Source organism: Trichechus manatus, unplaced genomic scaffold (assembly GCF_000243295.1).
Source record: "Trichechus manatus latirostris isolate Lorelei unplaced genomic scaffold, TriManLat1.0 scaffold00056, whole genome shotgun sequence".
NCBI lineage: Eukaryota > Metazoa > Chordata > Mammalia > Sirenia > Trichechidae > Trichechus > Trichechus manatus.
Genome location: NW_004443992.1, coordinates 9,735,134 through 9,757,895, shown reverse-complemented (window position 1 = coordinate 9,757,895; position 22,762 = coordinate 9,735,134). Strand labels below are relative to the sequence as shown.

At 35.9% G+C, this 22,762-nt stretch overlaps 1 protein-coding gene and 2 non-coding genes across 7 annotated transcripts in view; all 3 read right to left on the bottom strand.

Annotated features, from left to right (window-relative positions):
- Window positions 1-3,458: 3,458 nt before the first annotated feature.
- Window positions 3,459-22,762, bottom strand: part of NOP58 (NOP58 ribonucleoprotein) — a 29,832-nt gene continuing 10,528 nt past the window's right edge. For 4 of the 5 annotated variants that reach the window (XM_023733001.1, XM_023732998.1, XM_023733000.1 and 1 more), the window contains 12 exons: window positions 19,736-19,857; window positions 17,882-18,018; window positions 16,100-16,164; window positions 15,533-15,667; window positions 14,476-14,621; window positions 13,676-13,802; window positions 12,378-12,541; window positions 7,776-7,910; window positions 7,354-7,415; window positions 5,342-5,475; window positions 4,856-5,004; window positions 3,459-4,474 (listed from right to left, as the gene is read on the bottom strand). In XM_023733001.1, the coding sequence (XP_023588769.1) occupies window positions 4,424-4,474; window positions 4,856-5,004; window positions 5,342-5,475; window positions 7,354-7,415; window positions 7,776-7,910; window positions 12,378-12,541; window positions 13,676-13,802; window positions 14,476-14,621; window positions 15,533-15,667; window positions 16,100-16,164; window positions 17,882-18,018; window positions 19,736-19,843 (1,413 nt within the window). In that variant the 5' untranslated portion in view covers window positions 19,844-19,857 and the 3' untranslated portion in view covers window positions 3,459-4,423. The remainder of the gene's footprint in view (window positions 4,475-4,855; window positions 5,005-5,341; window positions 5,476-7,353; window positions 7,416-7,775; window positions 7,911-12,377; window positions 12,542-13,675; window positions 13,803-14,475; window positions 14,622-15,532; window positions 15,668-16,099; window positions 16,165-17,881; window positions 18,019-19,735; window positions 19,858-22,762) is intronic. The other variant, XM_004378236.2, reaches the window with a different exon arrangement.
- Window positions 13,432-13,515, bottom strand: LOC111820928 (small nucleolar RNA SNORD11). The gene has a single exon (XR_002824435.1). It is a non-coding gene; the product is annotated as a small nucleolar RNA SNORD11 (small nucleolar RNA).
- Window positions 14,342-14,425, bottom strand: LOC111820929 (small nucleolar RNA SNORD11B). The gene has a single exon (XR_002824436.1). It is a non-coding gene; the product is annotated as a small nucleolar RNA SNORD11B (small nucleolar RNA).

Here is a 22,762-nt window from a genome sequence, read left to right as displayed (position 1 = left end):
AAATCAGAGGTCAGACGTCGCTCCCACGCCATTTTAAAAATTATAGACATTATTCATCTTCAAAAACTAAGTATATTCTCTTACATAACCACAATACTATTATCACATCTAAAAAAAATAACAATTCCCTGAAATCATTTAATACCCAGTTCATATTAAAACTTCCCTGTCCCCAAAATATCTTTTGATTTTTGGAACCAGGATCAATCAAGGTTCACATGTTGCATTTGACTGTCTTTTTGTTTCTTTTAATCTAGAACAGGAGTCAGCAATTTTTTTTAGTAAAGGGCCAGGTAGTAAGTATTTTAGGCTTTGTGGGACATATGGTCTTTGCTGTAATGACTTAATTCTGCTGTTGGAGAACATAACTACAGACAATACATAGTTCTTAAATGAATGGGTATGGCTGTGTTGCACATTCTGAATCTAATTACTTCCTATGATGCTGTTTCTGTAAACTGGAAGACAGATGCATCTAAAGGCTTCATTAAGGAACCCTGGTGGCACAATGGTTACATGCTCAACTGCTAACTGAAAAGTTGACGGCTTGAACACACCAGCCTGCTCTACGGGAGAAAAAAACCTGGCAATCGGCTTTCATAAAGATTATAACCTAGGAAACCCTACTAGACAGTTCTACTCTGTCATATAGGGTTGCTGTGAGTTGCAATGGACTGGATGGCACACGTCAATGAAGGCTTCTTTAAATGTGTAATCACTGTTTATAAAAGAAATTGCTCTTTCCCCGATGCTAAGAGAAAAAGGCCTAATGTCTTTGGAATACGCCAGCATACTGGGCACATATGTGAAGAGCTCTCTGAGCCTCAGTGCCCTTATTTGCAGAGTGAGAGTTGTACTACGTGATCTAGATTCCTCCTACCTCTGAGATCTCCCATTTCCCCTCCACTAGTACTGACAAGCAGACCAAATTTTTGAAGGATGTGATTGCATTCTTCTTTGTTGTCTCATTTACAGCCATTAGTTCTCAAGCAATGCACCCTTAGTAAACAGGGACTAGTTTTTACGAGGGTTTGCCTTTGGTTACTTTTATAAGGAATGCACTCACAGCTATACAAATAATTTATTTTCTAGTTTTGAAAGTTGCATTTCCTGACATGACATAGGACTTGGTATTTAAATGGGTATCTTAACCAACTGAACACTAAGGGTCCTTTGACATGTATGAGCATGGTAGTTCATGGAATTCTAGGGAGCCGTTTCCAAAGTCTGGTGGCCTCCAGGATTTTGGGGATTGGTTTACACGAGGGAGTAGCAAATGCCAACCTTTGGGTCCCCAGGTTCTGTGAGAAATCTCCAATGAGCTGCCACTCCAGACAATACTGCCAACCTCTTTCCAGGGGTAGCAAGCACAGCTCGTTGCTGAACTCAAATAATCTATTTTGATTTTCAAATGATAAGATTCTAAGTACCTTCAGGCTACTAAGAAAATGTTCCAACATAGTACCTTATACTTTTCAGAATCATCAAGCACAACCTTAAAGATTGCCTGGATGCAAACCACATCCTGGCCATCTCCGATGATCTGAATGGCACGGAGCAAGCTTCTTCTCTGTTCATCAGTTTCCTCATGAGTAAAGAAGGCATAATAATAGTATTAGAAAGAGTTGTTAGATTGAAATAGTTAATACAAGTGATTTGAACAGTGCCTGACACAGTTAAGTACTCGATTATGTTAAGTATCATTTTAGAATTACTACTTTATGCTTTATATTTTCCAGTAAATGACACTGGACCATAATTATGAACTACACAAGCTTTTAAAGGTGGTGCAGGGCTCTGCTTATAACTGTGGAAGTTGATCATTGAACAAACCCTGCATGGGGGAGTGGGCAGTCACTTCCTAGTCATTGCAAATTTATAGTTAATGATAATTTTCAGCAGCTAGTGTTAAAAAGTATGGTGAAGACGAGGCTTTTTTTTTTTTTTAAATTGTACTTCAGATGAAGGTTTACAGAGCAAATTAGTTTCTCATTAAATAATTAATACATATATTGTTTTGTGACATTGGTTACCAAAACTTGCTAATCAGAATTAGGTATATAAAAGCCGAGCATTCCATTCCACAGTTAAATTCACAAGGCTCTTCGTAAAGATAAGCACTTCACTGGGACCAAGTAGAACCTGAACCTACCTTTTGGTTAGTGTTCTAAACATTTAAGACTTCAACACTAAGGAAGGCTGATAGCTGTGATTCAACCAAGTTTTTCACAGGCCTGTAGAAGACTACTGAAAATGACTAGGCAGTCTCAATGTTTATCTTAAGCAGTAAAGATTTTGGCTATACGGTCCTTGGTAGGTTCATGGGTCACTATTATGGAACGTGTTAAAAACAAAAACTAACCTTTATGTCCCAAATCAAGAATGTGTTTGAGGATTATTATACTTACTATTGAGTGATGCAAAATGACAGTGCTCTGGGAAGCAAGATAACCAGCTTTATTATATATATTTTAGCATATGTACTTCATCAAAATATCTAAATTTAATAAACCACAGAGGGAGCAGTTACAGATACTTCCTAGAAATATCCAAACACTTCACGGGATTGGATTTCTGGATTTGAAAGCTTGGGACCATAGTCTCGCAGGATAACTCGGTCAATTGGCATAAGATAGTTCATAATGTTCTACATCCTAGTTTGGTGAATAACGTCTGGAGTCTTAACAGCTTGTGAGTGGCCATCTGAGATACAACGATGGGTCTCTACTCCTCTGGAACAAAACAGAATGAAGGAAACTAAAGACTCAAAGAAGAAACTAGTTTACAGGACTAATAACCCATACGAACCACAGCCTCACCTGAGACCAGAACTAGATGGTGCCCAGCTACCACCATCAATCATTCTGAATAGGACCCAACAGAAGGTCCCGGACAGAAAGTGATAAAAATGTAGAACAAAACTCAAATTCCTGAAAAATGCCAGACGTACTGGACTGGTAGAGACTAGGGGAACCCCTGACACTATTGCCCTAAGATACTCTTTCAACTTGGAACTGCAGCCACTCCCGGTGGTCACCTTTCATCTAAACAATAGATTGAAACTAAACGAAAACCAAACCCATTGCTGTTGAGTCCATTCCAACACGTAACAACCCTATAGGACAACAGATTAGCTTATAAACAACCCAAAAAAAACCAAAACCTGTTGCCATCGAGTCAATTATGACTCATAGCAACCCTATAGGTCAGAATAGAACTGCCCCATAGTTTCCAAGGAGCACCTGGTGGATTCGAACTGCCCTTCTGGTTAGCAGCCATAGCTCTTAACGACACCACCACCAGGGTTTCCATAGAACAATTGATTAGCTTATAAAATAAACAGTATCACCAGAGAGTACAGTGGTCCCTTAAATAATCAACTATGAGACCAAATGGTCAACATTTACCCTAAAACAAAGACAAGAAGCTAAGGAGGGACAGGGAAGCTAAACTAATGGAAACAAAACAAAAAGAATGGAAATAAGAATGTTAACACATTGTGAAAAATGTAATCAATGTTACACTGAAAAATATAACAAGTTGTATTAAAAATTGTTAAATGGGAACCTAATTTGCTATGTAAGCCTTTACCTAAAACACAGTTTTTAAAAAATTCTAAATTTGAAGCTTATTCACAAACTTTGAAAATTTATTGATCACCTAATTTCTACAAACCAGTATTAAGAAATGGAAAGTTCAGAGGGACTACTGAAATGCCCACAAAACTCAAAACTATAGGTCATTCTAGCCTCCTTCATCAGCCAACTGCATTTATTGAAACTCACAAGGATTTATCTTTGTCAATTTATGCTGACATTTTATTTTCCCTTAATGTCCATTCTTTACTTTAAAATAAATGTTTATTACCTTAAAAAAAAATCACTTTAGATTACTTTGCAAACAAACCAGGATCTAGATAATTATTTTACTGCACCTATCCAAATTACCAATAAGTACAGAGTTATGGACCAATTTTTTCTTTTTGAAAAACACTCCAAAAAGGCAAGAAAAACACGTGAGAATGAAGTACTTAAGTTGGTCCGTCTAATCACGGCCTTCTGAAAGACTACCTTTCCCAAATTAACCACTGTTTGGCTATAATTATCAAAACCATTATCATCAGATACGAAATAAAATACGGAAAAGGATAAAGATTCTCTACCTGAAATATAAAGAGGTCACAAAACTGCCTTAAAATACAAAGAAAATATTTTTATTTGTATATCAAAGACACTAAGAAGTGATGCTGTAATGAGGTTAACAAAGTTGACATCAAGACACAAAACGTAGGACTGAAAATGCTACAGATGATTGATGGCTTTCATTCAACCTCCCCTCAATATTTTAGCAGGCCTCTCTGGTATGTTTCTGACTGAATCTTGAGCATGATGTGTCCAGGTGATTCAATTAGAGTTCCATTCCATCAGTCCTCATTCTCTCTCTTTTTTTTCTTTTTCTTCTTTTTCTCTGGACTCTGAAAATCACCAATAAGAATGCTTTTGAAAAAGCTGTGATTGTAAGAGTGAGTAACAGCAATAATTTTTTCTTATAAAAAGGAAACTAGATCTATTTTACTTCCTTTCAAAACAAATTAGGGGTAAAGATTTACAATAAATGCTTTTTAAGACTTATTAAAATCTAAATCTATAAAAGCCGCCCCCATGAAAGTATTCTTTAGCAAATCATATTCTTCCCATCTCTCAAACTCATTTTGTAGTAAGATTCTAAGTTTGGGAAATGGCTTTTATAAATATAAGTACAACAAGGCAGTATTTACTGTATATTATAAAGTGGATTAAATATGGAGACTCTGCCCATGCCAATAAAGTACTGGTAATTAAAAACAAAAACATACAGAAATTGCTGTGCTGGTGCATGGCTCTTCCTCAGAAACTGGTTCTTCTTTAATGCGTTTCTTTTTATCCTTTTTCTTTTTCTTCTTCACAGAGCTCTCCTCTTCTTCCACCACTAGTACTTCTTCTTCTTCTTCTTCCTCTTCTTCAACTGAATACAGTAAGTATAAAGACACAGCAATTAACACTGTGTCAGATAATGCATTTCAGGACTCTCATTAATCCTAGCTGAACTATAAAATATAGCAAAATTTGGTACATTTAGTCTCTTAATTCCACATGTTGAAAGAAATGCTTCTCTCATTCCTGTAAAGTCTAATAAATTTAACATTATCCTAACTAATCCCAAAGAACATGATGGCTTATTAAAACACCATTCGCTTTCAATATGGGTTGTTTCATAATAAAGGCCAATGGCATGTACTCATCCAAGACATGTGTAGTTCCTAAAAGAATGAGTATAAATGACATAAAAAATCCAAACCAACCTTTGATTTTAATCTTGGCTTTTTTAGCTTTCTTTTCTGTAATTTCCTCGTCTTTGTCTACCTGTTCTATCTTGCGTTTTTTAGAACAGGTTGGCAGTGTGGAGTCACCAGAAGGATCATATGTCTTCACTTCACTGAAAAAGCCAGAGTTTTAGAAAATACCTACAAATATCTGTAATAGAAACAATTCTCGAAAAAAATGTAAAGAAAATGCCATTAGATTATACTTATAAAAGCACAAAATGCTGTTTCATTTTACTGGCTTTGGGGCAGTTTATGAAGGCTAACAGTTTCTAAAATGTAAAGCTATTAATTTTTTCAAGTTGGTCGATCACACTTAAGAGATGTTGTTAGGTGTCGTCAAGTCGATTTTCAACTCATAGCAACCCCATGTGACGGAGCAGAACTGCCCCCACAGGGTTTTCTAGGCTGCAATTTTTACAGGAGCAGATTGCCAGGTCTTTCTCCCATGGAGCCAATGGGTTGGTTTGAAAGGCCAACCTTTAGGTTAGCAGTGGAGCATTTAACCATTGTGCCACCAGGGCTCCTTAAGAGAGGAGATAAGCTAAATGAATTCTGATTTAGTAATCTACGTAGTTACTGTGGTATAGGAGAATATTCCACCAGCCCAGGAGAAAACTGAATGGAGAAAATCTCATTATATCAGCTGACTATACCAGAAAGTAAAAACTGAACCAAATTCATATTTCAAAACATTGGGTAATTCAATGAAAAAAAAAAAAAACAAAAAAAAAATCTAAACCAAGTTTTATACAGAAGTCTTCATCACAAAATCCCAAAAGGCAGAGGAACCAGACGGGATACATATAAAGATTTCCTAATGCCTAAGGTTTATTTTTGTTCTAGTATAAAGAAAAAAATGAAAATACTGAGTCCTTAAATGTGAACTGGAGCCCTGGTGGTGTAGTGGTTACGAGCTTGGGTGCTGAACAAAAGGTCAGCACTTTGAATACACCAGCCATTCCTTGGAAACCCTACAGGGCAGTTCTACTCTGTCCTTATGGGGTCACTATGAGACTGAATTGACTCTGCAGTAGTGGGTTTGATAAATGTGAACTCTCATAATTGGTGCTTTAAGTGCATGAAGTAGTAGGCATAATGGCACAGGAATATGAATTTTTGTTCAAAAGAAGCTAAGTAATATTCTACTTCTTAACCTCATATAGATGCATGCATGGCTATAAGTTTTACAGATTAAAAACACTTAAAAAAAAACAGACACACATCTCTCATCTAAACACAACAAATTATATGGATTTAAAATTACAGAAGTAATTTACGGTTACTGCAGAAAAGTTGGAAAGTTCACAAAATGTAAAAGAAATTGTTAATGTCCATAATTATACACATTTTTCTTTCATAATAATAAAAAAATTCTGATATGTGTATTTAAAATATGTCTATATAAATACATACCTACCATTGAGTTGTTACTGTGCATTGTGCCCCTTGGACACCGACAGCATCTAAATCCTATTGCATCACAACCTTACCAGTACTGAACATGACCTCAAATAGTAACCAAAACACCTCTCTGATGCAAATTTTTTTGTCAATTTGATAGTGAGTTCGGAATACTTTATGATACTTATTAATAATCATTTTTAGACTTGTCTTCTGTCTTTTGACTCCTTTTTATAGGTTTCATTGTAGATTAGCTCTGAACAAACTTTTTTTTTTAAAATAAATGGCATAATATATAGGTACTCTGAATGACAAAAACATTTACTATCAATATCTGGAAATGAGGAAGTTAAATATTAAGAGGGGAAAAAGAGGCAAACACAGTATACTATGTGTACTTATTACAATAATGCAAATATATGAGTATATGATGATTAAAAGCTAGAAGTGATTACGGAAAACTGTAAATGACAAAGAGAAATTAGAGGGATGGTGCAGCACTTAAGCTTATAATAAAAACTACTAACAATAATTAACACTCAAATAAGCAGAAACAGTTTATCCATCTTCCCCCAAATGCTACTCACCTTTTATGTTCATATTTTTCTGCTTTTGCTAATGCCTTTCCTGTTCCACTTATCTTTCTTATCTGACAAGAAAAAGAAAAATTACTAGTAAAATTCTAAGCCATAATATCTTTATAATATAGTCTAGCTAATCACTGGGCCTACAGGAAACAATACCTGAAAATTTTCTTTTCATTTACTTTGAACAGCATATCCTAATGGCAAACACGTTCAATGTTATCAACTCTTTGTAAATACACAAATTATCATCAGCAGGCACAGAAATATATTAAACATACTAAAACATGCAACATATACTTGTTTATAGTAGCAGCCGAAGTGAGTAATAAGTACATAAAACAACCCACAGTTTATTAACCTGTGATAGATAACACTTCTAAAGTAATTTTTAAAAACTACTGCTGGCAGGATATGGTTCTTACCCCTCTATCTTCCAAGGTCCTCAACCTGGCCTCTAATTTGGCTCTGTTCTCAACTCCCATCGCAGAACTGGAATCCTCACCAAAAGCATCATAACGGATAGCCAAAACAGTTTTGGCTGCCAGCATTCGAGAAATCTAATAGAGAACATGAAGTTAAAGGCATTCAAAGTACACCTACTCCTCACATCAACTATCTCTTTATCCGACAATTCACACTTACAATAGTAAAAAATCTACTATCCGATTATCTTGTGCATTATTAACGAGGTGGTAGGAACGGCAGCAATAGCTGCAGAGCGTCCCCTTCCTTGAGGAGGGTCTCTGGCCAGCTCCTCCGTGGCCACAACCTCCAGGTGGACACGCAGGAGCACTGAGCCAGCTGGTGTCTGGAAGAAATGCTTGGAAAACATGTGTGAGTTTAATGACATCCCAAAGTGAGCTGAACTAGGCCTCAAGCCTCTGCCTCAATGGGGCAGATGCTCAGCCAAGCTCCCAGCGCTGCTGCAGGAAGCCATGCGGGGGAGGAGGAGGAGGAGAGAGGCTTGTAGCGGTGGGAGTGGAGCCCTGGAGGCAGCTCTACTAGGCAAGCTCTGACTCGGCACAGGAGGAAGGTGAGGCAGTTATGCTGCGGGCCCTCCAGTCACACAGCCCAGCTTTATCCAGCTTTGTTTTCTCTAAGCCTCCTTCTCCACAGAGGAATAATCTATAACTGGATGTGTCACAGTACGAGCACATCAGTAAATCTTAGCTATTATTATTTCTATGATATTTTCTAAATTAAAAAAAAAATTAGACAAATGGATGGTCTGGGGGGGAAGAAAACCTCCATTTTCACATAATGCTGACTTTTGCATGATGACCTGATCTTTGGAATCTAACAGTGTCAGTAAGTGAGGAGTGGGTATGTTCCAATTTGAGATGTAAAAATCCTCTCTATTACTTATGAGAAAATTACAGCAAATCATCACACTACCATTCAATCTAAGATAAAAAAAAAACAGGAAAATGAAAGTATGATGATTTATATTTCAGTCACTCATCTTATATTTGAATCTTTGCCACAATAATGGCCAACTGGTTATATATTGCCTCCATCACTCTGGTGAAAGACTTTGTAGTAATTCACGCCTAAAACTAGCGCAAACTATTCTTTCAATGTCTTTCTGTAGTTTATAATCAGTGATGTTAGTTCTACCACTTGAAGTTATCCAGAACTAGTGCTGACCTCTTCTTACAAGTCTTTCAAATATATGTGGGTCCCTTTTTAAGCTAATCAACATTTTGTTATTGACCTCCAATTTCTCCATCTCTGCTCTGAAATTTGAAAAATTTCAGTTTAATTCCATTAACCCGTGCCCTCTAAAAAGACTGAAAGTTCTTAGTTTGTCTAAGCACCAATTTCCTCATCTGTAAAACAGACACCTAGGTCTCATAGGACTATTGAAAGGGTTCATGCAAATGATTTATGCCAAGTATTTCACACAGTGCTTGTGCTATTACTCGTCATAATTTATCAAATGTTGCTGTTAAATTGTTTTTTTTGTCAAACAATGCTTTTGATGTGCCACCCACTATCTCTCACCAACTGTGGAGTGGGAAGGAAGGAATGCAAGCAAATACTAACACTGGCCTGTATGGGAGTTCTAAAAAAAAAATTCAAAGATAAATTACAGATGATTTTCAGATTATGTAGCTTTTAATGCTACATGATTACTCTCCTTCTACAAGCCTGTATCTCAGAATTTATAGTAACTTTAAGGAAGCAAAAGAAAATAGCTTTTTAATAGGACCAATAATAATTTCTTCCAACCTTTTCTTTCAGTGTACAAAAGTGCTTTTTATTTAAAGAATTCATCAAACAAACAACAACAAAAAAAACATAAATGGAAAAACATACTGTGTTCATGGATAAAAGAGTTAACATTTTGAAAATGTCAATATTACCCAAAACGATCTACAGATACAATACAATCCCAATCCAAATTCCAACAGCATTCTTTAACGAGATGAGAAAACTAATCACAAACTTCATATGGAAAGGAAAGAGGCCATGGATAAGTGAAGCATTACTGAAGAACAAAGGAGGCCTTGCATTTCCTGATCTCAGAATCTACTACACAGCCACAGTAGTAAAAACAGTCTAGTACGGGTACAATGACTGACACATAGACCAATGGAAAAGAACTGAGAACTCAGAAGTAAATTCATCTACCTATGGACAACTGATCTCTGACAAAGGGCCAAAGTCCATTAAATGGGGAAGTGTCTTTAACAAACAGTCCCGGCAAAACTATCTAACCGTAGAAAAATGAAACAGGATGTGTATCTTACACAAAAACTAACTCAAAATGAATCAGAGACTGAAATATAAAGATCATGGAAGAAAAACAGGCACAACCCTAGGGGCCCTAATACATGGCATAAGTAGTATACCAACCGTAACCAAAAAAGCACAAATAGCAGAAGATAAACTAGATGAATGGGAACTCCTAAAAATTAAACACTTATGCTCATCAAAAGACTTCTCCAAAAGAGTGAAAAGAGAACCTACAGACTGGTAAAAATTTTTGGCTATGATATATCCGACAAGGGGTTAATCTCTAAAATATATAGAAAATTTCGATACCTCAACAATAAAAAGACAAACAATCCAATTGAAAAATGGGCAAAAGACGTAACAGACAATTCTCCAAAGAAGACATTCAGCTAACAAACACATGAAGAAATGCTTGCGATCATTAGCCATTAGAGAGATAAAAATTAAAACTACCATGAGATACTATCTCACACTCCAACATCGATGGCACTAATCAAACAAACAAACAGAGAACAACAAATGCTGGTGAGGTTGTGGGGAGACTGGATGTCTTATACTCTGCTGGTGGAAACATAAAATGGTACAACCACTATGGAAAACAGTATGGCGTTTCCTTAAAAAGCTAGAAATAGAAATACCGTATGATCCAGAAATCTCACTCCTAGTTATATAACGTAGAGAAATAAGAGCAGTAACACGAACAAATACACGCTCATTGCAGCGTTATTCACAATGGCAAAAAGATGGAAACAACCTAATGCCCATCAAAGGACAAATGGATAAACAAAATATGGCACATACAACGGAATACAACTCAATGATAAACAATGATGAATCCACAAAACATCTTACAACGTGGATGAATTTAGACGACATTATGCTGAGTGAAATAAGCCAATCACAAAAGAACAAATATTGTATGAGACTACTATTATAAAACAAGTAAAGGTTTACATACAGAAAACAACATTCTTTGACGGTTACCAGGGAAGGGAGAGAGGGTAAGTTACTAAATAGACAGAAGACACATGGCAATATTGGTAAAGGGAAAGCAATACACTATATGCGAGAAGTCAGCACAACTTGACAAAGGCAAAGGAAGACACTGAAAGGAACACAAGAACAAAGGGCAACTACAGCAATTACTATAACACAGACAATCCTGCAACAGTTATTAACAAACAATAAATTACGAAGGGATACGTAAGTAGCTAGGTTTGGTACAGAGGTGATGGAAGGTGTAAGGGAGCGCACTCAATTGTAGATATAGGTTAGGCTGTGGATTACTCTACATTATGTATTTGTGGATGTTGCATGCATATTAATATAGACAATAGAACACACAAGGGACACAGTCATGCAAACTTCTTACGCACAACCAAATACCTCCTGGGACAAAGATACTAAGCTTAAAGGCTAAGGATCATAGACTCGGGGGACATGTATGTCAACTGGCATAACACAACGCTTAAAAACAATGTTCTACATCCTACTTTTATGAGTAGTGTCTGGGGTCTTAAAAGCTTGCAAGTAGCTATCTAAGATATAACCGGGAGTCTCTTCCCGTCCAGAGTAAAGGAGAGTGAAGAAAACCAAATACTCCAGGGAGTAGTTACTCCAAAGGACTAATGGACCACATGCAACACAGCCTAAATGACCCCATGACCAGAAGAACTAGATAGTGTCCAGCTACCACTACCAACTGTCCCAGACAGAGGGGGAGAAACATGTGGAACAAAAAATCAAATTCATTAAAAAAAAAAAGACCAGACTAACTAACTAGCCTGATAGAGACTGGAGGAACACTCGAGACTATCGCCTAAGACACTTACCTTCTGATTTGGAACTGCAACCATTCCCAGAAACCACTAAGCAATAGACATGCCTATAAAATATACAGTGACACCTGAAAAGAATGTGCTCCATAGAACAAACAATTATAGGAGATCAAGAGGGTAACATTTGCCCAAAAATAAAGATAAGAAGGCAAGAAGGGATAAGAAAACCGGACGAAAGGAAACAGGGCAACCCAAGGCAGAAATGCGGAGAGTGCTGACATAGTGTGGGGATTTGCAACCAATGTCATGGAACACTTTGTGTACAATTTGTTGAATGGAAAATGGAAAACTAATTTGCTGTGTAAACTTTCATCTAAAACATTAAAAAAACAACAACTCATCATTCGCCATTTAATGGAAAAGAGACAAAAGATTTATTATATACTACAGGAGGAAAATGGGTCGGTTAGGAAAAAAGCCCTACCTCAGGAAAAAACTGTAACTCACCTTTCCTTTGTGTTTAGGACTTGTCTGGCCTACAAGTGAAGCATGATAAATGAGACCATACTTAGGAGTATCCCGCCTAGACTTGAGGGCCCTGAAGAGCGCCTTTTCTGCTCCAAGAATCTGAACAGTAGAAGCTGCATGCTTGGCCAAATTCAAAAGAGAGCCTAAAAAGAAATCAAGTAGTTAATGCACTTTCAAGTATTTAAAAGTTCTATGTATTAAACAAAAGTACTGCAGTCACCACAGTAAATAAAAATCTGAGGTAATACAGGATTCTGTAGTCCAGAATTTATTAAAAACCTTGATGTTTCAGCATTTGTGCTTCTTTCCTTAGCATGGGCAGATGGTTGAGATGAATTTCTATGACAAACTGGAAGGTTAAGTTTATTAGTTCAATTTTACTTACTTGCCTGAGACATGTTATTACTATTCTAATTCCATTAGCATTATCATAGGAGTTGTGTAAGTATATAAACATACGTTTTCACATAGTAACCTAGTCCCCATTTTCTGATATTTATTTTCAACATCAAATACCCTGCTGCTTAGGTAAGAAGAAATATACATATTAACAGAAACTTATTAGGGCATCTCAGCATTAGAAGAGCTGTGGGATAATATACCCATATTTTATTTGCCCTGTTATTTCAAGATATGAATGAGGAAGATATACCTAGAAATAGATACATAAAATCTTCTGTGATGTATACCAACAATGTCTCTAAGTAACATAAAAACATTAGTATTTGACTGTATTTACAGGTATTCAATTAAATAGTATTTTATTGTAGCATACCATATTTACAATATCACCATACACGTGCATTAAGTTTGATTATAAATCAGTTATTAAAAATATTTTTGAAAGTCTAATATATTAAAATAGCATATTCAATAGGGAAACAGACTCCCATTCAAGGGTATACATCACCTATTGTGATTTCTTAAAACCGTATTCAAATCTTAATCTGATGAAATGCTAACAGATTTCATCCTCTTGCATTCATCTGAATATTCTAATTAACCATAACAAATGTCTGACACTGGACCATAAGTGTCTCAGAAGAGGTAGTGACTAAAGATGCCTTCATTATCCAAAAGGAAGTCTGGCAAACAAATAAAAACCATCATCGAACACTTGGCCCTGAGTCCTCATCCATATACCATCCTCCTCTTTCTATTACCTAATTATATTTCTCTAATAAACGATGTTTAAGGATTAAAAAAAAAGGAAATCCTAGCCAGAAAACACCAGCATTCTGAAGACCCAAATTTACTAATTACATTAAAACCATTACCTGCATGAGCAATAAGTCGTGCTCCAACTAATTCCCCAACCATGACTGTAACATTGGGTGCGATGGCCATCATTCGATTTTGTAGATATTCATAGAGCTGGGTTCTATATTCTGAGATTTCAATCACCTAGTATGAGGAACAAAATGAGTGAGCCATAAATATTTCAGTAGGTAAAAAAAAAATTACATAAAATTCACATTTGTCCTAAATTATCACTGAGTAGCTGTGTGGCCCTTGGTAAATTAACCAGTCCAAATCTCAGCTTCCTATAAAATGAAGGTAAGTACATACCCTCACAGGGCTATTGTGAGGATTAGATAATGTATGAAACCACTGATAATAGGTAAGATATGTAAACTACTTAGTATACTGCCTAAAAAACGTTAGTCAATATTACTGTATTTTTTAAAAACTCCAAGAGCTGGACGTTTGTGTTATCCTCTCTGTGACTGTGGTATACCTGTCCCCAAACTAGAGAAAAAATTCACTATAGGCTAAAAACATTATAAAACTCTGAATTAAATAACACAAGCAACATCTTTCTGCCTGAATAGAACTTTGGTAATTCATTAATCAGACAATGCTATCAACACAAATAATTATTTAGATAATACTCTCCTAACTTCGTTTTAATATATATTTACCCCCTCCAAATATAAAAATCAAGATGGCCTCAGATGAGGTAGTGACTGTACACCCTCACATTTGTATTTCAGGTGAACAATTAAGATAAATCATCATTGCCATCAGAAAGTTAGTATTACATAGCACAACTATGTTTTCTTTGTTATCAATCTACCTGGGTGCAAAGATGCAGAATGTTGCAAATATCTTCTTCTGAAACCTCTGTTCCCATAGATATCTCTGCAGCTGCTTTCACTTCTGCTTCAACTTCTTCTGGCAGTAACTCAGAAAGTGTGGCAGAGGCATAGTTCTTCCTATCGCCTATGGAATGTTTGCAGAGGATGAAGGAGAATCACTCTTCAACAAATTATATAAAATCCATCAAATTAGTCAAAAGAAAAAGTAGAGATAAGCCAATGAAAAGGATGCCTAAACAAAACAAAAAGTGAACAAGGTTGACCTAGGAGGTTTCCTTATGTAGAGGCTTGGTGTTAGAGATAAACATCTCCCACCTCCCTCCAAAAATCAGATTCTAGTTAGAGTAAAACCCTAACAAGATTCTCCATGAAAACTTATCTCAAAAGCTGTTAAAAAGTACGATAGGACTAAAGGTATTCGCAAAAGTAATCTGCAGTTAAGGCTATACTGAAGTAAACAAGCTGGGACCAGGCATTCCTGAAGTACTTACTACGGTAACAATACTAGTAAGAGTCAAGTAATCCATACTTTTTAACAATCCTCAGGTTCCTCTACTAATAGTATTACTGTACTCTTAGTATAGAATATAACAGTACAGATAGCAAAACTACCCTTCTATTAGATATTACTATTATAAGATTTCTCCTCAGATCTGCAGTTGCCCCTATTAATGGCAAATTTCACTGAGACGTATTCACCATAACAAGCTATTTTAAGAAAAACCAAACTAGAAAACCACATTTCATTCTCTATTGCACCATAGGCCACACCAAAGTTAATTTTGTTTCTGAAATCCAATAGACATTAACAGCAACACTTCCCAAACTTATATATAAATCATAAAAACCCTGGGAGCTTGTTAAAAATAGACTCCTGACTCTTCTTCCTCCAAATTTTGCTGTAGCAGGTTAGCACAAGTCAAGTAGAATTCATCAACTTATGGTATTTAGGAACACGTGATAAAGTACTATAACCCATGTTTTAGGATGCAAGTAGTTATTGTCAATGCCTTAAAGGACAAACAAGTTACTCACCAACTTTCTGCAAACATTTGCAGTATGTCAAATTATCTGAAATAATTTTTCCTAATTCAGGGAAATGCCAGCCATACCATTCTCTACACCGCATAATGTAATTGTTTAGTTCTTTATCCAAGTCATCTAACAAGGCTGCAGTAAATTAAAACAAACAAACAAAAACAAAAGTAGTAGTTAAGGGCATTTCTTAAATTGGAAATTACTAAAGACTTTGAAATTTCCAAAAACAGTTTAACAACATGGGAGAATAACCTATTATGAAACCATGTGAACAAAAAGCAGAATACAAAACCACACAAATTCCACTTATGGCTTTACTGTTTCATAGAAAAGGACAAAGGAATCTGTTTACATAATGTTAGTAACAGTGTGCCTGTCTCCAAATAGTCAAATAAATTTTCCTTTTCCTGCATTTTCCCATTTATCTACTTTACTTACTAAAAGTTCTAGCTGATCTCCCTTCTCTTATTTTAACAGACAGAACCATAAAAATTAAACTTCAATAGTAGGAAAAAACCATGAGGAATATAAAAATAGATTAGGCTTCATAAGTACTATACTTACAAATTGCCTGAACAATCATTGTATCCACTTTATCAGCACTAAATTTCAATCTGTATCTAGAAAGGCTGGGGAGAAGGGGGGAAATAAATCAGTAAAATAATATCTAGGAAAAGCAGTTAAATTAATATCTTTAAAAGACAAAATATACATATATATATATTTTACTCAAATCCCTTTCAGAAATAGTTTTATTTTTTCTAAGAAAATCAGTTGAACAGGAACACATTATGCAAGATCAAAAAGTACAGATTAAAAAAAAAATCGAAACATCTCTATTACAAAATACATCTGTAACATGAATTAATTTATAATAAACAGGATAATGTTGTTGGTGTAGTACAAAATGCAGCACATTAATGCCTTATACTACCAGGTAAGAAAGAGCACAGTACTCAAACACCTGAAAATAGATGGCCATGGAGATGCTGGTGTACAAAACTCAGCACATTAATGCCTTATGCTACCAGGTAAGAAAGAGCACAGTACTCTAACATCTGAAAATAGATGGTCATGGAGAAACAATACTGTATATAAGTTTCTTAACCTCAGCACTACTGACATTTTGGGTCATATAATTCTTTGTTGTCCTGTGCACTGTAGGATGTTCAGCAGCATCCCTGACGTCTACCCATTAATTATGAGTATCATGCTCCTCTGTGACAACCAAAAATGTCTGGAATGCAAAATCAAACCCATTGCCGTTGAATAGATTCTGGCTCGTAGCAACCCTAGAGGACAGAGTAGAACCGCCCCATAGGGTTTCCTAGGAGCGCCTGGTGGATTTGAGCTGCCGACCTTTTGGTTAGAAGCCAAATTCTTAACCACTATGCCACCAGGGTTTCCAAAATGTCTCTAGACACTACCAAATATCCCCTAGAGGACAAAAATCACCCTTAACAGAGAATCACTAGTGTACACAAATGTCCATTAACCTCATGTTCAGACCTTGACTCAATTTAGCTACTTTTTTCTCTTAAAAATGCTTATTACGAAGTTCTTCTCGATTATTGTGCAATTTGCTCGTCTCTATACCTCAGCAGCTTCATTCAACCCTTTCATTAACCTATGCTTACCGTTTTTTTGTTAAAGGCACAGACCTGTTTACTATAGTTATTTCTTTAATATAAATTTAACATGTCTTTTTAACTGTGATAATATTTTTAAACTAAGATTGTTCTTGATAGTGCTCTGGTTAAAAAGTTGCATAAGTTTCGAGGAGGCTACCCTTAATCCTATTTTTTCCTCACAAATCCCATTATTTTTAGCTCACAATTTCACAGATTGCCAAGCTTTTTGGGAACACATACGCCACAGTATATACAGCAGGAATGCCTGTTCTAGGAGACCTTTGGTTAAACACTGTGGGTTAATGTACTTTTCTTTGCTTCATTCTAAAAACTCATTAAAAACCACAGTAAAAGAATCAATACACACATAAAACAAAGAGACTGTAACAAATGAGAAAATTTGGGGAGATGACAAGTGAATGGATTTCTGAACAGAGAAAAGAGAAACGAAAAAGAGAGGTAAGACAAAGACCAGTGTTGGGGCTCAACACCAGAGGAACAGAAAACTACTATGAAAAGGTTTAGATCCCAAGCAATGGAGTCAAAATGTCTGGGTTCAAATTCTGGCTTTACCACTCACTACTGTATTGACTTTGGGCATCAGTTCCTCATCTATAAAATGAGGATAATACTGCCACTTCCTCATAAGGTTGTTATGGGAACTATATTAGTATATTTAGAACCATGTTGTGTTTATTAAACAAGCTAATTTTACCTGTGGGCTAGTCCAAGACACATAGCTGCCATTTCACGTGGTTCTACCCCAGGGATTAATCCATCCATCTGTGAACGGATTCCTCTCATAAGTTCATTAACAACGGGACTATGGATACAACTGAGATTCAGCTTCTCCTATAAAAACAAGAACATTTGTATTAAATAAAAAGAAAACTTTCTTCAAATTATTTCTTAAATGTTAAAACAGCACTGATTTAAGCATGCATTTTTTTTCAGTTTGATAAAAAGCATAGTTTTTGTTTGTGTGAAGAACACTTGAATATATTGTTGGAAGTCAGTATTGGTGCAAGATTCCTGAAGGTAGCCTGGCTATACGAATCAAAAGCTGCAAAAACACAAATACAATTTGACCTAGCAGTCTTGTTCTTTTTTGATAGTTTGAGGGGATCTTTCACTACTTCATGTTAACTTCTTTTTAAGATTATACAAGTAATAAATACACAAGGTTCTAATCCATAGTACTATAAAGGGTACTGAACGAAAAGTCCAAGTTCCAAGCCTTAGGTCCTTTTTGGACAAATAAATAACTATTAACATCCCATAAATACTTCCAAATATATACATGTGTTAGTGTATATGGGTGTACACACACACACACCTAAAAATAGTTTAAAATTTTTATACACTCCACACATATGGGATAATAAATTCTATTCTGTGTACTTTTGTGTATATTGCATCATGTTTAAGAACAAAATATCTAATATGTTATACAAGTGATAACAGCTGTTCACTGTAGAAAAAAAAAGTTTAAATAGACAAACTGAAAAGGAAAAATTTTAAGCATTTGTAATCCCACCATTCAGCAATATGCCCTTCTGTGTATGTGTATACCATGTGTGCACACACCCACTCAAGCAGTACTGTTATTACACATTCTCACAGGTTTTCATTCTCTGGAGCATAATGTATATGCATGGCTCAATTTAGAACACAAAGTGAAATGATGCTTCAGTTCCTAGGATGCTGAAAATATTTGCTCAATTCATAACATGTTAAAATTTAAGTTTAACAGAAGAATATGAACTAAGACTTGTGAAATGTAGAGACTGATACTGGCAGAGTATCTGGCAGTACCAGAAGTAATAACCTATTCCAATAAACTTCTCAACCATTCTACTTTAAAAAAAAAAAAAAAGATCTCGAATTGAACACTTCTTTTTAACCTTAAGAGACCTAAACATAATATAATCCTTACTTCATGAATCAGGAGGATGTCCATGAACACAATAATTAACCATCACTGTAACACCACCGAAACTACTAAAGATCAAACCTACCACAACTAGCTCTCAGACGGTTCTGCTTTTTAAGTGGGAGCCTACCAGTTTTCTATCTTTTCACTTTCATTGTATGTTTCACCTCTAGCAACTCCACCTTCTACTAATAATTTCTAATAAACACATGTTCAACAACAACTAAGTCATGACCTCATTTTTATTGAAAGAAGAAAAAAATGTGGCTAGACAAAAAATTGGCAGTACATACATTATGTAAATAGGTTATGTCTAGGTGGCAGGCTTAATGCTAATTTTATCATCTTTTTATTTACCTGCATTTTCTAAAATAAACAAGCATCACTTATGTACGCTCGGTCTGCTAATCCTACTGGAAATCAATTATTATTTAAGCCTAGGGAAAAAAGATCAAGTATGAGAACTTAAGAAATATTTTTTAAAAATTTTTAAAATTTTACTCAGTGAGGACATTAACATTATTTTGCACTTTGAAATTTCTAATACAGACACATAAACCATAAACAACTTATTGCAAAGGCTAGGCTGTTCGGTGAGATCTGACTAGGAGGCATCAAAAAAAATCACAATCTTACCTTAATGACCCCTCCCAGTTTAGCATCAGCTACAGCCAAGGGTTCATGGGCTTCTTTTACTATTTTCTTTAGAACTCTTTTCAGCTGCTTATTGATTTTGCCCTCCATCAGAGCTGTGAATGCTTTCCAGGAAAAAGAAAAAGCAATTGTCAGCGCTTAAGATCTCATTTAAATTTGTTTAAAAATAATACAAATGCTTCCTTTCAAAAGGACTGATTTAGCATTTTTTTACTTCTGAAATGATGTAATAAATGTAAAACTGTTTTACAAGTTATGGCTTTCACAATTTCATTTGATCTTCTCAACAATCACCCTCATTTCTGCTCCACAGCCAGGAGTTGAACCACGTCTGGGATTCCTCTCCCTATGTCACATGATTCTTCTCATGAACTCAGAGATAGAATGATGAAATCTTGGAAACAATCTATTTTGGTACAACAAATAGATTTACTCTTCCATGTAATTTTACAGACTGGTCTGACATTCTGGATTGTGAAATATCCTAAAACCAAGACTCTGGTTAAAAAACAAAGAAACAAAGTGTAATCAATTTGAAGGATCTGCCACAAGGTCAGCATGCCTAGTGGAGGCCTTTAATGTCCCATCTCTGCTAATCCCTGATCCAGACAGGGCACTGGGCTTCTGCTTATCAACTACTCTCAAGTTAGCCTACTCTCTTCTGGAACCATTTTCATTTTTGGCAAGTTTAAAATCTGCTAGTATATAATTGTCACCCTTCTTAGTCATACACTTCCATCTTCTGGACCTACATGGACTAACGTCTCTTCTGATATTTGTCTGGCTTTTGGCTGAGGCTAAAGTATGCCTGGGAGGAAAGACAGTCGGACACAATTTGTAAGGCCTAGCAGTTTGTACTTAGGCGGCCAGGCACTTGCTCCGCCTTCCATTTGAATTACAAGTCCATTCCACCTATTATTTGAGAAAATAAAAGGTGACCACAAAAAAGGCTCTGGCTACCACACAACTCTTACAGGGATCTCTACACTCTAAGAAGCTAGGATTCAAGTTACTTTTGTTGGATTCTGATGTTTTCATTTCATACAACACTATTCCTTATAATCTACCTTGCTAAAAAGTGTCTTCCATTTATTCTTTCCTTAAGAGTTTTTAACTCTTTTATAATTTATAAAAGCAAAATTTTTCATTCAACTTCTTTCTTCTTGTTCTCAATCTTCCGTATCACCTACTTTTATATTTTAACCTTGTTTTCTCCCTTAAATAAAATTCATTTCTTAAAAGTAGAAGTTTGTATTCTAGGTTTTAATATTTACAGAAACATATCTCCCCTTTATTGAAAAGCTTATCACTCTTCATAATATGTACTTTTAAAGGCTGGTATACAGGGATGGTAGCAGCGATAAGAGGAAACTGAGTCTTTCCTCTTCTTGTCCCTGCTGCAACTTTTCAGCATCCCCTAGTAGCTCTCCCATTGCATCCAAATGTAGGCTGGCCGCAAATTTTACTGAGGCTATTTGGAAGTCCCGCAAGTTGATAATGTAATCAAGAATAAAAATAAACCTCTCCACCCAAATGATATATTTGAATTTCTGGGCCAAAAAAGATTTCTGACATCATAGCCCATCAGACTCTTTATAAGGTTGTGGTGTCTAAAAGGTGTTCTGTTTCTCATTCTGCTTGACAATGGGAACCAGACAAGGATGCCCTTTATCACCACTCTTATTCAGCATTGTGCTGGAGGTCCTAGCCAGAGCAGTTAGGCTAGAAAAAGAAATAAAGGGCATCCAAATTGGTAAGGGAGAAGTAAAAGTATCTCTATTTGCAGATGATAGGATCTTATACACAGAAAACCCCAAAGAATCCACAAGAAAACTAATAAAAGATTTCAGCAAAGTAGCAGCATACAAGATCAACATACAAAAATCAGTTGGATTCCTCTACACCAACAAAGAGAACTTTGAAGAGGGAATCATCAAATCCAAGACCATTTACAATAGCCCCCAAGAAGATAAAATACTTAGGAATAAATCTAACCAGAGACGTAAAAGACCTATACAAAAAAAACTGTAAGACCAAGAAACCAAGAGACCTACGTAAGTAGAAAAACATACCATGCTCATGGATAGGAAGACTCAACATTGTGAAAATGTGAATTCTACCCAAAGTGATCTACAGATACAATGCAATCCTGATCCAAATTCCACCTGCATTTTGTAAGGAGATGAAGAAACAAATTGCCAACTTCATATGGAAAGGGAAAAGGCCCCAAACAAGTAAAGCATTACTCAAGAAGAACAACAAAGTGGGAGGCCTCACGCCACGCGATTTTAGAACTTATTATACTGCCACGGTAGTCAAGACAGCCTGGTACTGGTACAACAACAGATACATAGACCAATGGAACAAATTTGAGAATCCAGACGTAAATTCATTCACCTATGAGCAGCTGATATTTGACAAAGGCCCAAAGTCCGTTAATTGGGGAAAAGACAGTCTCTTTAACAAATGGTGCTGGCATAACTGGATATCCAACTGCAAAAAACCGAAAGAAACAAGACCCATACCTCACCCCATGCACAAAAACTAACTCAAAATGGATCAAAGACCTAAATATAGAAATCTAAAATGATAAAGGTCACGGAAAAAAAGTTAGGGACAACAGTAGGAGCCCTAACACATGGCATAAACAGAACACAAACCGTAAGTAACAATGCACAAACACCAGAAGAGAAACTAGATAACTGGGAGCGTCTAAAAATCAAACACTTATGCTCATCAAAAGACTTCACCAGAAGAGTCAAAAGACAACCTACAGACTGGGAAAAAAATTTTGGCTACGACAAATCCGATCAGTGTCTGATCTCTAAAATCTACAAGATAATGCAAAACCTCAACAACAAAAAGACAAAAAACCCAATTAAAAAATGGGCAAAGGATATGAACAGGTAGGCAGCTAACATACATGAGGAAATGCTCACGATCATTAGCCATTAGAGAAATGCAAATCAAAACTACAATGAGATACCATCTCACCCCAACAAGGCTAGC